This window comes from Sus scrofa, chromosome 17 (assembly GCF_054392235.1).
Source record: "Sus scrofa isolate SSC_HxYL_T2T_F1_AM1 chromosome 17, Sscrofa_HxYL_maternal_Yorkshire_Landrace_v2.0, whole genome shotgun sequence".
Taxonomy (NCBI): Eukaryota; Metazoa; Chordata; class Mammalia; order Artiodactyla; family Suidae; genus Sus; species Sus scrofa.
The window spans coordinates 24,925,599-24,940,600 of NC_139399.1; the positions used below are offsets into that span (position 1 = coordinate 24,925,599).

At 38.6% G+C, this 15,002-nt stretch overlaps 2 protein-coding genes across 7 annotated transcripts in view; one reads left to right on the forward strand and one right to left on the reverse strand.

Annotated features, from left to right (window-relative positions):
- The window catches only part of PLCB1 (phospholipase C beta 1), a 746,923-nt gene that overhangs the window by 609,946 nt on the left and 121,975 nt on the right, over nt 1–15,002 (forward strand). For all 5 annotated transcript variants that reach the window (XR_014831904.1, XM_021077401.2, XM_021077400.2 and 2 more), the window contains one exon: nt 1,301–1,410. Coding sequence is in view for 4 of the 5 variants with exons in the window: in XM_021077401.2 (XP_020933060.1) it covers nt 1,301–1,410 (110 nt within the window). In the remaining variant the exon portion in view is untranslated. The remainder of the gene's footprint in view (nt 1–1,300; nt 1,411–15,002) is intronic.
- The window catches only part of LOC146395186 (uncharacterized), a 255,009-nt gene that overhangs the window by 3,466 nt on the left and 236,541 nt on the right, over nt 1–15,002 (reverse strand). The window contains exon 6 of one of the 2 annotated variants that reach the window (XM_085003047.1): nt 3,893–3,949. The exons of the other annotated variant lie outside the window; for it this stretch is intronic. The gene's annotated coding sequence lies outside the window, so the exon portion shown is untranslated. The remainder of the gene's footprint in view (nt 1–3,892; nt 3,950–15,002) is intronic. 2 annotated transcript variants of the gene reach the window in all.

Below are 15,002 nucleotides of genomic sequence, written 5' to 3' on the forward strand. Positions count from 1 at the left end.
CTAACTCAAAAAGATATTTCCAGAGTTCCTGTTGTGGCTCAGCGGGTTAAGAACACGATATAGCATGCATGAGGATGCAGGCTCGATCCCTGGCCTCGTTCAGTGGGTTAAGGATCCAGCGTCACCTCAAGCTGTGGTGTATGTTGCAGATGTGGTGGCTCAGATCCAGGCGTGGCTGAAGCTGTGGTGTAGGCCTGCAGCTGCAGTTCCACTTTGACCCCTAGCCTGTGAACTTCTATATGCCACAGGTGGCGCCCTAAAACAAAAAAAAAGAAAGAAAAAGAAAAGAAACAAAGAAGGGAAGGAAGGAAGAAAAGAAAAAAAGAAAGAGAAAAACTAGAAAAGTATTACAGCTTTTTTTAAAAAAAGATATTTCCACCTGGGATTATCCATTTTTTTGTGGCAAAGTGAAAGAAAACTGGACCAAAGGCAGAGATAATTGCCTCAGAATTACTTCTATTTTTGTATGCATGATTAAAGTTGATCAAAAATTTGTGAATAATTTGTTTACCATAAGTTCCTATAAAATATTGAGCATATTTATCCATTGGTTGTATTATTCTCATGGGCCCAGTACTTTCTAACCAATGCTACCTGATACTACACAGTCTATCTAGATCTGTGCAATGAATTTGCCCTTGGCCAGTTTTAGAACCCTGATCTTTTCTATGGGTAAATCTTAAATTTAGAGAAATTATCATGATGTTAACCAAGAGTCATTAATATTGCTGTGCCAAGTGGCCTGAGTGCAAGATACTGGGGAGTGGTGGAGACTCTGGCAATCTTGGAACACATGCCCCATCCAAAGATGGCAGCCATAACTCCCTCCAGCTAGACAGTATCATGCGCAAATGAGACCAGATTGCCAAATCATTGGATTGTTTCAAGAATCTGGAAAGCAGCCTTTTTATGTGAAACGTCTCCATCATGAAACACCATTTAGGCCAAATAAGTTAGGTGTATCGGTCATTGCTGGAATGGATGAAACCCTCAAAAAGAAACTAAAAAATTTGCAAATTTGGATTATCGAAGCATCCTGAGCTGGAACTTGTCCAGTGTGTCCTTTGCGTTCTCTCTTCCAGAGGTTTCAGCAAAGGGTCCTGACTCTTGTCCTTTCCAAAATGTTGGATGGATAAGTAGATAGTCGTATGAGTAGCTGGAAGAATGGGGATGGATAGTGAATCAGTAAATGGACAGTGAATGAATCCATGGATGGATGGGTGGGTGGGTGGATTGATAGATGGTGGATCATCAGCATCTACAGGACCTTGGATCTAAAATGTTTTTTTTCCCCATTTAGATGTGATTGAAGCTTTGTCAAATCCAATCCGATATGTGAATCTGATGGAGCAGAGAGCTAAGCAACTGGCTGCACTGACACTGGAAGATGAAGAAGAAGTCAAGAAAGAGGTGAAAGGGTGTTCTAATCTTATGCATGGTATTAACCTTGATTTCCACATCTTGTGGCTGGCTTTGCCTATATAGCATCACACACACACCCCAGGAGAGGAAAAGAGCACATTGGAAAACCACTTTGATGGAATTCAGCATCACCTTAGAAAACATCTGGATGATATCCTGAATTTTTCAGTTTTGCTTCTCTTTTGGCAGTCTGGGACCACCACCAGCATCTTATTCTGTGACCCACATTAAACAGTACACATCTTGCTGTCTCAGGTGAAAGTTTCTAGATCAGTTCATGTTGATGAAAGGTGAATAAGTCACTTAGAAAGAAAGGTGATCATCAAGTCATTTGGTATTTTCCTTGATCTTAAAGAGCAGGATTTTCAAAGTGCTATTGTAATGTCTTATAGCACATCCTTACTTACCATGTTAATACTTAATACAATACCTGAGCCATAAAGTATTTACTATTATTTCTGTATATTTGTGTATTATAATACATAGTCTCACAATAAGTGGTTTAGTATTCTAAATTAGATGTTACAATGCAAGGAATAAAGAAGGATCTAAAATATTAAAAGCGAAGTTTGAAAGTATAGCGCCTCTAAGGAGAGTGAAATATAATTCAATGATTATTGGACATGATAGCAATATTATAAATAGTGATAGAAACTAGCTATTTTCATATTTCGCTTGAATATTCAGAGGATGTATTCAAGGGAAAAGATTAGAAACATTGAAAATTATCAGTATAGAAAAAAACTTTGAAAATTGTTTAGGTCACTACGACCAAAAGGAAGTCCATTAAACTGGATACTATTTATTAAATAATTATTTTCTTATTCTAAAAGAATAAAGAAACCTAGGTTTATCATAGAAAAAAATTTTAAATAAAAATTAGAAAAGAAAATCACAAATATATTACCTATAATCCAAACATCCAAGCCGCCCAGAGATAACACTGTAAATATGGGGTATATATGTAGCTAGTCTTTTAATGCATAATTATTTCTTTTCATAAAATTGAATAATATTTATAATTTGTATTTCAGCCTTTTATTTTTATTTAACGCAGATTTTTCCATGTCATAAAATATTCTTCTACAACATGAGTTTTTATTTTTTTTTGTCTTTTTGCCTTCTCTGGGGCTGCTCCCACGGCACATGGAGATTCCCAGGCTAGGAGTCTGTCTAATCGGAGCTGCAGCCATCAGCCTACACCAGAGCGCAGCAACAAGGGATCCAAGCCTACACCACAGCTCGTGGCAACGCCAGATCCCCAACCCACTAAGCAAGGCCAGGGATTGAACCCGCAACCTCATGGTTTCTAGTCGGACTTGTTAACCACTGCACCTCAACCGGAGCTCCTACAACGTGACTTTTAATAACTTCATCATAACTTCATCTTCCATCTTATAGCTATACTATAATTTATTTTTCCAATCTCCTGTTATTGAATATTTTGAAAGCTTCACTATTTTAAACAGATCTTCAGTGAACATCATGTAAATATGTTTTTGAACACATCTATGATGATTTTCTTGTATGGAATTAGAGAAATTTTTGATATAAGATGTTGAGTTACCGAACACAAAGAAAATGAAGGAGAAAAATAGTTAACATAAGAGTAACATTTTCCAGGCTCTTATTTACACTTCAGGCATCATATCCTATGGAACCAATAGGCCTATCTTCCTCTGTGATATTAGACTAGAAAGTTCCGTAAATAATGCTTTTTGTTGCACGCAGTAAACAGGGTTATAAGGAAATTTTACACTGCCAGAAAATCGTGCCTAATGGTAGACATGACTTTACTTCCAAAGTTTTTTGTGCCTTTAGCATTTATGCTTAGCATCTGTAGAGGGGAAAAAAGAAACACTAAAAAACACTTAGGCCTCCTGCTTGGATTTTGAGAGGTTGGTCTAAGCACTCACTGCTTGACTGGTACAGGGTCATGAAGTCCAAGGTGTCTGTACATGTTCTAAGCAGATGCTGATGGTGGTTAGCCCAGATCTCCTTTGCAGGGCTGCTGTGGGGGTGCTGCTACCAGAGGGGGTGCTGCATATGGCTCATGGCTGCAGACTTCTCCAGAGGACTGGCCTGAGCTGATAGAAAGGAACTACCTTGTTCGGAGGCATCTGACTGGCTCTTCTCAGAAGGGGGATGACCAATGTCCAGCAACTCTAAGATACAGGAGAATAACAGCTCAGGTGTCTGGGCAACTTCTGTGATGCAGTTCAAGCTTCCATGCCTACCATGGGGTCAGGCTAAGGCTAGACTCCAGCTGAAACTGTGTTTCAGTTTGTTCTCTTTTCCTGTCTTACCCTGCTTTTCTTGCTTCACTCTGCTGAGTGCCTCCTTTCAATAAAGAATTCTATGTCCCATTGCTATAATAGGGAACCCCACAATGCTAAGAAGCTGCTGTATTAGAATTAAATTCTGAATGTTTTGCTTGGACACTAGAATTTAAATGTTTGACAGTAGTTACCTCTTTAATTCCAGTGTCTCTTCAGAGACAATACTGTTTTCTCCTTTCCAATAGCCTCTGAAAAGATGCAGATGAGAGAATTCAATGAATCTCTTGTTTTACTCATATAAACACCAATATGAAATTAAAGACTCTCCTTACAAATCAGTGGGTTTCTAAGCTCAGAAAGTCTTTTTTTCTACTGGCTTTAGCTTACTAATAACACATTTCAAAATAGATAGCTATAAATAAATTACTATTAAGCATTCTCTAATTAGGAAACAGGAAGCCTTTTAATAACTGGATGTATTTTATTTTCTAAAATACAGTTCAAAGAAAGCACTTTCAGGTAAAATTACATGTTTCAACACCATTATGAAACAATACTGTTTTTGTTATCAACTTCTACTTGTGTGTTAGGGTCTCTGAAGAGCAAGAACTCACTTGAAGAGAACATTTCAAAATACCATCAATTTCAGCTTCTATAGTACAGCAACAGAGGGAAAAATATTGTAGTGAAAAATTTTTGTTGATGGTTCCTCAGAGAGACCATTTTTCTAACGATTGCAAAAGATGTTACTCTGAGGAGTAGGAGACCTAAGGTCTTTGAGATTGTAGATTTTTGTTGTAGTACGTAGTTTATTTAATGACCCCCCTTTTTTTACATATACACATATCCATTCTTTTTTCGGATTATTTTCCGATATAGATTATCATAGAATATTGGGTAGAGTTCCCTGTGCTATACAGCAAGTCCCTGTGGTCAGTCACTTCACCGTGTGCATGTATTTTACATCACTGTCCTTTCATGACAAATCAAAAAGCTATTTGAATTCAAAATATGAGTAATATCACATGATATTTGCTTTCTCTGTCTGACTTTACCCCCCCCCAAATGAACCTATTTATAAAACAGTGTTATATCTAACACTAATAGATATAAAAATACAGAAGTAGAAATTCAGGTCAACATTATTTTTGTTTCCCCTCTAAATATGATGGTTATGAGTTCCCATCGTGGCTCAGTGGTTAACAAATCTGACTGGGAACCATGAGGTTGCGGGTTCGATCCCTGGCCTTGCTCAGTGGGTTAAGGATCCAACATTGTTATGAGCTGTGGTGTAGGTCGCAGATGTGGCTTGGATCCCGTGTTGCTGTGGCTCTGGCGTAGGCCGGTGGCTACAGCTCCAATTAAACAGACTCCTAGCTTGGGAATTTCCATATGCCACAGGAGCGGCCTAGAAAAGGCAAAAAGACAAAAAAAAATATTAATAATAATTTTAAAATAAGTAAATAAAAATGATGGTTATAAGGATTATTAGTAAATGTACAATTTTGGTTAAATATAAAGAACATTCGAATATTTTCAGTTTTAGACATAATATTAGAGTCATTGAATCACAAAGATTCCATATAGTCCAACAGAGAAAATACAGTTTTTTTCCTTTGCAATGTCTAAACCCTTAACTGACCTCATTTTTGAAGCTCAAGAAAAAAATCACTTGCCCTTACCATGTAATGCTGGGAGAGAAAAGTCATTTCACACCTCTGAACACCAATGTGACCTTTATCTTGTCTTGTGATAATATAAGTTTTTTTGAATGAGGCCACTGAAAATAAGTAGTTGTGGTTTTCTCAAAAGAAAATTCTATCTAGGACATGGCAGGCACTGGAGACACTATTTTAGCAACAAAGACTTTTTTAGTATAATCCTTTTAACTTGGTAGTTGTAAAGGTCATTTCTATTGGAAAATGAAAGACTTCATTGGTCTGCAAAATATTCCCAGAATTGTGATAGTCTAATAAACTATCCTCATGGAGTAATTTGCAAACCAAATAAGTAGGAAAGTTGAACATTCCCCCAGCTTTAAACAGACATTTATTTCCAATCATGTGAAAAAAATTATTTATATTAGTTTACATAAAATTCTAAATATATATAATTCCAAATATATATAAACTCCCAAACATATATGTTGGAAGTTAAGGAATAACCAAGATTTGAGTTGCTGGACTTAATTTGTCTCTTTTAAAGTCATAATTCAGGATCACGGGTTAGTAAAAGTTGCCTACTCTGAATCATAACAAGGCTTTATAATATTTATAGGTTATTTCTCTAAATAAATGTTGCACAAAAACATAATAAAGAAGGAAAACAGAAGGCCTCTCAGTAATTTTGCAGATAGTGTTAATATTTTTGTTACATATCCTCCTAGTGTGTTTTATATTTTTTTCTTTGCAAAAATTCCTAATTAAAAAACTGTTTCACAGTCCTGATAGTTTAATATAGTTATAAAGACAACTGAGACATAAGTAATGCTTTTATTTTCTATTTTAAAAGAATACCTCTAAAGAGAGTAAATATCCAGTATATTGACTACAAAATATGAAGTGCTATCATTAATGTTCAAGTGCAGTATTTACACATGACTTGTTTTTTAGCATTTACATGTGCAGAAACATTTTTGTTGAGTGCCTACTATGTACCTGGCACTATTCTGAGCCTTTAATGTATTAACACAGAGAAGTCAAAAAACATCCATGTGTCCTAATATTGCTCTTATTCCCATTTAACAGAGGAGGAAACTTAGGCACTAGCAGCCAAACAACTACTAAGGAGCAGAGGTGGGATTGAAACTCAGTCCTTCTGGCTCTAGAACTCATGTTCTATCACTTCCAGAAGTTTCATGTGCAGACCAGGGCATCGTGATAACATGCTGATCCTGATTCAGCAGGTCTGGTGAGGGCCTGAGGCTCAGCATCTCTTTCAAGCCCAGGTGATGGGATAATGCTGTTCCATGGTCCACACCTTGAGTAGGAAGGGTCTACACCACAGCACATAGCACTACCTCAACAAAACTGACTTTCCAGTAATCTTTAACAAGGACTAGTTCTTACTCATCTGTCTTCCACAGCAAGGACTTGGATGACTGAGCACAGAATATAAGACCTTTACCTGAAATAAGAGTCCTCTGAATTGAATTTCTTATTGAATCAAATATCAAAATTTCTCCCTTTAAATCACTGGGTATTACCAGAGCTTGTTCTTCAATAAGTCAGGTTTATACATGTGGGATCTATTTGATGAGTTTGTGCACTAGCTGCTGGCCATCTGCCATCTGTGTGTGCATCACACAAGTGAAGGTGTGTGCATGGTCCTTACGTCCTTTTGATGTTGAGAAGAATGAAATTTCTTTTATTCTGAGAGAGCTACTTTTTACTTTTTTATTTTTTTAATTTTTTTGTGTGTGTTTTTAGGGCCGCACTTGTGGCCTATGGAGGTTCCCAGGTTAGGCGGCACATTGGAGCTGTAGCTCCTGACCTATGCCACAGCCACAGCAACACGGGATCCGAGCTGCATCTGCGACCTATACCACAAGCTCTCAGCAACACCTGATCCTTAACTCACTGAGCGAGGCCAGGGATCGAACCTGTGTCCTCATGGATGCTACTCAGATTCATTTCAACTGAGCTATGAAAAGAACTCCAAGGGCCTACTTTTTAAATTATTTGACTGATGCTCTTATAAGTAGCTGAAATTTTACTAAAATAGTTTATTTCCTAATTCAATGTATGGCTCCATGGGCATCTTCAGTGGAATTTGATTATTTGAAAAGAAAAAAACATCCTGTGATCTGGTGTGAATTTCACCAGTAAGGTAATCCAGCAGCAAAAATAAAATCTAAGGTGGTGCTCTCAAAAATGATAGTGTTTAAACTCAGTAGGGCCTTGGTGTCATTTAAATTTTCCATGATGGGAGCTTGACACTTTATCCACTGTTCATGACCTTGGTGCTAAAATCAAAGATGAGGTTTAGGGTCATTTTAGATCCTATTCCTCCTCAAATAATGATGTAGCAAAATACCAATTTATAGAAACAATAGTTTCTCACCATCCCTGAATTTTAAAGCACTCAATAAGGTAGGAAGCAAAAGTTTCCCTTTTAGGAGATAGACTCTTTCATTTCTACACAGCTTTGGTGTTTACCAGGCACTTTTATTGGATACCCTGGATAACTGAGCCTTAACCAGGACAGACATACAGTCCCCATTTTTAGAAGAGGGAACAGTTGCTTATAAGGGTAGAATGGCTGCCTAATACCAATGGCCATTGAACGGAAGAACCAGGGAAATCTCAAAGGAAGACCATGTATTCACTTGAGTTAAAACTACTCAATGAACAGTTCAGTTCTACTGCTTTTACAAACCTCCTCCAAAACAATTCTTTAAAAATTCAGTGGATTCCAGTGAAGGGCTTTGGGTTCATCTGCCTAAAACAGCAATGAATCCAGAAACTTGAATGTTGTAATCCATTCTCTGTCCAATACCATAGGGATTATAAATGACTCTAAATGACAGAGTGTTTCACTCTGCTTCAGAGCAGAACTTCTCAAGTTTTAATGTGAATACAGAGCACCTGGGGAGCTTGTTACAGTGCAAATTCAGATTTAATAGGTCTGGAGCAGGGCACAAAGTTCTGCATTTCTAGCAAGCACCCAGGTGATGCTGCTGCTGCTGGATATGGACCTTTTTTTTTTTTTTTTTTTTTTTTTTGTCTTTTTTGCTATTTCTTGGGCCGCACCCATGGCATATGGAGGTTCCCAGGCTAGGGGTCGAATCGGAGCTGCAGCCACCGGCCTACGCCAGAGCCACAGCAACACGGGATCCGAGCCTCATCTGCAACCTACACCACAGCTCACGGCAACACCAGATCGTTAACCCACTGAGCAAGGGCAGGGATCGAACCCGCAACCTCATGGTTCCTAGTTGGATTCGTTAACCACTGCACCACGACGGGAACTCCTGGACCATATTTTGAGTAGCAAAGCTCTCAGACTTTAGTATGTATCAGGATCATCTGGATGGCTCCTTAAAGCACAGAGTTTCTGGTTCAGTAGATCTGGGGTGAACCCAAGAACTTGCGTTCTAATAAGTTTGTAGTGATGCTAATGCTTCCAGTCCAGGGAACATACATTGAGAGCCCTACATCTGTCTCTTATAAGCATGTGCCTCTCCCTACATAGAATTAAAATGGAATTAAAAAGCCATTAATTCCATCTACTCTAAAACGCCAGTTCAATCACAGGACTTTGGAAGGGCTATAGGAGAAATTTTCCAGAACCTGTTCTGTGAGTGATTAACTATCGTCTTTGCCAAATAACTTGGCTTAATTAATATGAAAGATACATTTCCTAAAGATAAATGTAAAAAGGGTGGTTGGTCCACGTTTTCTTTAAAGGAGGAATCCATGATTTCTGCCTAACTCATAGAGTTCAAGTCCACTGACTTCTTTGAAGACTATGTCAAAATATTTTTAATAAGTTAGAATTGGTGGAAATGGCAACATATGCAACACAAAATGGTCTGCAGAGCTACGTCCTGTCACCTTTCAATCACTTTCTAAATTAAGTGTTACAATTGTTATGAATCAAATGGAGATTTTCTAACCACAGGCAACGAAAGAATAGCTTCTTTGACTCATTGATTCATTTATTTGAAAAAAATTTTTACCGTAATATTTATGTGGCTTTTTAGTTTCTTGACTTTGTCATTAATACTGCATCTATTGATTACACTTATTACCTCATCTATTGAAACAAATTGGATTTCTCCATGCATTCATTCAAGAAAAGCTTTTATTTTTTTTTTAACACACTCTGTCAATCACCATGCTGGGCATTATAGAGATATAATGATGAGAAAAATCATATGCTGTCATAGGCCCTACAGTCTGAGGAAGAGACGGACTTTAGTAAAAATTCACACATGCGTATAACTTTCTGCTGTCACTAAGACTTCAACAGAGTGACACCAAGTCAATGCTGATGATCTCTTTGTATGATGACACATATGATGACAAAGACTGAAGCCAACAGATGAATTTATTCAGCTCCTTAAAGCTATCTTTTGCTTCAAACTCACTCTGGTGAACTCTTCAAAATATAGGAGTTTTGCCATAGTTAACTGTGAACATTTTCAAACATATGCAAGTGTTGAAAGGATTGTACAAAGAACACCCGTATATTTTTGATGCATTCTCTTGATCACATATATTTCCATCTATCTATGCTTCTAGCCATTTTTTATTCCATCTTATTTTTGATACATTTCAAAGTAGGCTGCAAATATTAGTATACTTTATCCCTAAACACTTCAAGACACATACATCAGGATATAATTTTTTTTCAAATGTTCTGAATTTTTTAGAAATGTGGGGCAAATCCATTATGTAATTTCACTCAAGTAATGTAAATTTAAGGTACCAGTTTTACATATGTTTAAGGAAGCTCTTTCTTAAGGGAAAGGCTAGTTTTGGTGAAACCACATCCATTGCCCACATCTTGAGTGGACTGGACTTTTGCTTTATGAAAGTATGAGTCTTGCTCTTAACATTGTGGAAACACTGATGTCTTTGCCCCTTACCCATCTGGTTTCTGAGGGAAGATGCTGTCATCCTAACCATGATATGGAATGGATTGTACTTTTTAGATGACTTAGCAAGACACCCACATCAACAGTGCAGTCATGTATTTTGGTATTTAAAGACCCTTTTCTTAACATATTAACCACCAATTTCCCAAATCCTAGTTTTCTATTGCTTGATTGTCAGATCCAAATTTTCATTGCCCAGGATGGAAGTCTTTTCAACTAGCAAGTATACCAAATGGCATTTCTACCTTCTCTAAAACTTGTAAAAATGGCCTTTCCTATTATTCTTTTACTGATCCACTTGTATTATTATTATTATTATTATTATTATTATTATTATTATTAGCCCACTCCTGTAGCATGCAGAAGTTCCCAGGCCTGGGATCAAACTCAAAACACAGCAGTGATCCAAGCCACAGCAGTGACAATGCAGGATCCTTAACCCACTGAGCCACCAGGGTACTTCTGTATTATGTTTTAAAGGCAGTGTTATTCATTTTGAAACAGGAAGGACATAAATATTATTTTTATAAAACCTTGAATTTAACAGATTCACAATTCTGTATTTTGAAGGGAAAATATTGTAATGCTTTCATTTGGCCACTGGAGGGCAGTGACCTACTTCTGCTGTAGATAATTATGCACATTTTTCTCCATTCAGCGAAGCAATATCTAGTACACCTGAAATATTAACTTCTAAACCTTCTTTCTTTGAAATTTGTTTAATTGGATCCCCAAAGTCTCACTATTAAATTGAGAAAACTGATAATTTTAGTGCTTTTGTTTCTATTGTAATTTCCAGCATGATACGAAAGGACTTCATGATTATTTTGTTCAAACTCATTTAAAAAAAAAAATTTGGAAAAAGACTGAGGAGAAATAAAGTCACAAGGGTTAGCTTCCAGTGATTCTTGTGAGTGGGGCAAAGAATTTGGCTTTTGCATTTCATCTCATATATCCAGGGAGTGGGAATTATTCAACCTTCTAGTTATTATGTTAGAAATTTAATTTAATTGTAGAGGGGCTTTTTTGTTTTTCAACTCCTGTATTTAACTTACTTAACTATTTTATTTAATTCGTTCAACTTTTAATATATGAATGCCTTTTTTTAGTGCAGCAGAGTAAGTTCTTTGAGAATAATGTTTATACATCTCTGTATCTCTGGCAGCAAAGTAAGCAACTATAGTGGTTCCTTAGGTTGCAATTATCATAGGATACAGAGTGAATTAGGGCAGTAGAAAAATCCAGACTTTAGACTGTAACCTATATTCAAACACCAATCCCACTGTTAACGGTGTGGTCTCTAGCAAGTTACATGACTTTTAATAATGTCTTTAGTAAAAACCTTTAACAACACCTCTGATTTCTTTGCTGTATAATGGAGTTGAGCGGTTGTCGCTCTCTGGGTGCCATGAAGCTGGCATGTATAACAGTGTCTGGCATAGGGTGATCTACAGCTGTTTCTATTGTCAATCTCCATCAGGGAAATGTCAATTAAAATCTGTGTATACTGCCCTGTTAGCAGCATATTTTAAGCATCAGTCTGAAATATTTGCTATTATAGATTCTCACAAAACTGACAAAATCTGTTTCTAGAAAATCCTCAGAGGCCCCTAAACAAGCTACAGGAGGGGCCCCAGATTCCTTAGCCCAGCATTCAGCATCCTTCCTGCCCACCAGCCCTCTTCTCTCCACCTTTGTTAGGCCACTGGGGCAAGGAGGTGGGGGGTGGGAGGCTGCAGACCAGTCGGCCCTGCCCACCATGCACTGTGGTTCTGGCATTCACTGTGGGTGGGTGGCCCACCCTGACGCAATCCCGGAAATCCAGGCAAACTCTTTCTGAGCAGATGATAGAGGGGGCTGCTCCTGGGCCACGTGCAGCCTGAAAATGAGCTTTGTTTGGCTTCACAGTGATTTTAAATTGGGAGATTTGACATAAAAATTCAGCGTTCTGGCTTTCCTCGAAGCCTAAGCAGTAAAAGTCTTGAATTCAGGAGGCCCTTCCCAAGAGCTTCCTCTCCAGCTCTGGGCGCAGACTCGCTTTGCTCTGTTGCATTAAATCTAGTCCTTTTCACTCATTTCCATCATTTCTAGGAACTGCCTGTTCCTATACAGTGTGTAGGGTGCTTCCCACTCACCCCACCCCCACCCCCAGGGTTGTGTAATGCAACCTTCCGTGCTGGTGGCAACCCCAGGACCCCTGGACCAAGCATTTCTCCAAAGCTTCCCTCAGAGCCAACCCCAAACCTTGGTGAACTCTTGATCCTCAGTTATAACTACAAAGTGTTTGCCAGTATGTTTCCTCAGAATTGATCTGCTTTTAAAAAAATATCCTTGAAGTCATCCATTATGTCAGTTTCTGGAATGTAAGGGCTTTGTCTTACCCTTGCTAAGCAGAGATTTCTATTTCCTGCATCTTGACTCAAGTTAATGATGGAACTTGGTCTCCTAAGGACACACCACTCCACGCAAACCAACCTGATACAGACAAACAGGCTTGCTGGGTTCATGTTGCGTTCACCTCCAGCTTGAGACCCTCAAGACATCAATCCTAGAAGTCACACATTATTGCCTTTGTGGAAACTGGCTTTCTATTACTTCCATTCTTTCCTCCATCAAAATGTTATTCTTCCAGATCTTTCTCCAGAGGGCTAATTTCAGCCAGCAGTCACCCTAGGAAGAATCTGATTCACCCCACACATGGTTTCAGAAACCTGTCTGGATATATATGAAGAAGCTCAGCTGCACATGGAACAGGGTCACTTTCTATCCCTGTTTTCCAAGCAACTGAGTTTGGTGGCCACAGGCACCTCCTATGGCTGGGAGCCTGGGAGACTTTACCCCAACTGTATCCAAGCTAGAGGACCAAGCCCAGTGGGTAACTTTGCTGATGATCTGAAGGAAAGAATACTCCCTTTCCTTCAGTCTTTCCTGTGCAAATGCATCTCTTTTCCAAATTTTGTCATCAAACATCTTTGATAGTTCCATCTTCTCAAGTGTGTCCTACAAACCCAAATGCCTACAGGAGTGAGGCAAGCGAAATCTAAATGATACAGAAAGGAACATCCTAGAAGGGGCAGAAACCCCTCTGTTCTGATCCCAAGTGGGCATGCAGGCCCACTGTTGCCCAATCTGCTTTTTCAAGTGAAGCAAGAAATCCATTTTAAAATCTGACAATGCTGGAATTCCCTTGTGGTGCAGCTGGTTAAGGATCTGGCATTGTCATTGCAGTGCCTTGGGTTGCTACTGTGACGTGCTTCCATCCTCCACCAGGGAATTTCCAAATGCCTGTGGGAGCCGGAAAAAAAAAAAAAAATCTGACAACACTGAGTGAGCATTTCCATTGCACTGCATTTGGACCCTAAGCCTCTAGTGTACAATTTCTTACTGAAGAAAAAAAATATGCAATCCCTTCCCTTGGCATAGTTGACTTTAGGGAGAATTTTCCTGATGGGGGTAACTGAATAACATAAATATACCTAGAACTTCCCCATCCAAAGTAGCCATTTTTCCAAAAAGTTCCACATAATGAGTTCTATAGGCAGCCTGGGTTACTGGCTTAGCATCTGCCTCCTCCACTTGATTCCCTCCTGGCCTCAGGGCTCATCCCTTATATCTCAATGCCGGCAGCTGAGCAGAGCAGACTGCAGTGTGTCCATAGAGATTGTTGGTTGAATTACGATGAGTCCTGCCATCACCAAAAACAATGTTGGAACTCATGTTTTAGAGATGCTCTCAGGGACAGACTAAAAGCCACTGTGACAATCAGTGTCATTATTTTCGTTTTCATCTTACATTTTATGGAAATGTTATCAGAAGACAATCTGCTGTCTGTAATTACAGGACAAAATGTTGCACCATTGGGCTCCAGAGGACTTCTGGCCATTTCCTAATATAATGTACTATAAAGTAGAGCATTGGGATAGCCTCACTCTCAGTAAAATCTGCCTTGAACTCAGAAGGCAGTTCTGAGGAAAGAGTTGCAGAACCCTGAAAAGCATCACCAAAATGGTACATAACTCCTGAGGCAATTATTTTTTATAAAAATCATTTATTCATCAAGCATTAAATATTTGCTCTGCACAGGGCATAGCAGACTAGCAGCTAGAGTGGATGGAATAGATTTCATAGGTTTTAATGCATTTGTTATTATTATTATTTATTTATTTATTTATTTATTTTTGCCTTTTCTAGGGCTGCTCCCATAGCATATGCAGGTTCCCAGTCTAGGGGGTCTAATCGGAGCTGTAGCCACTGGCCTACACCACAGCCACAGCAACGTGGAATCTGAGCCACGTCTGCAACCTACACCACAGCTCACGGCAACGCCGGATCCTTAACCCACTGAGCAAGGCCAGGGATCGAACTCGCAACCTCATGGTTCCTAGTTGGATTCGTTAACCTCTGAGGCATGATGGGAACTCCCTGTTATTATTCATTGGTGATGTTATACAAGCTTAAATGTTTTATCTATTTATTTAACATGCACATGTTTACTCTGTGCCAGGAAATACTCTAAGCATTTTATAAATGACAACTTATTTGATCCTCTAAACAGCCTTACTGCATAGATAATATTTTGATCCCCAGTACATATACATCTTCATCTACAAAGATGAGAAAACTGAAGCACAGACAAGTAACGTACCCGGTATCACACTCTAATAAGCAGCAAGGCCAGAATTTGATATCAGATAAGTTTG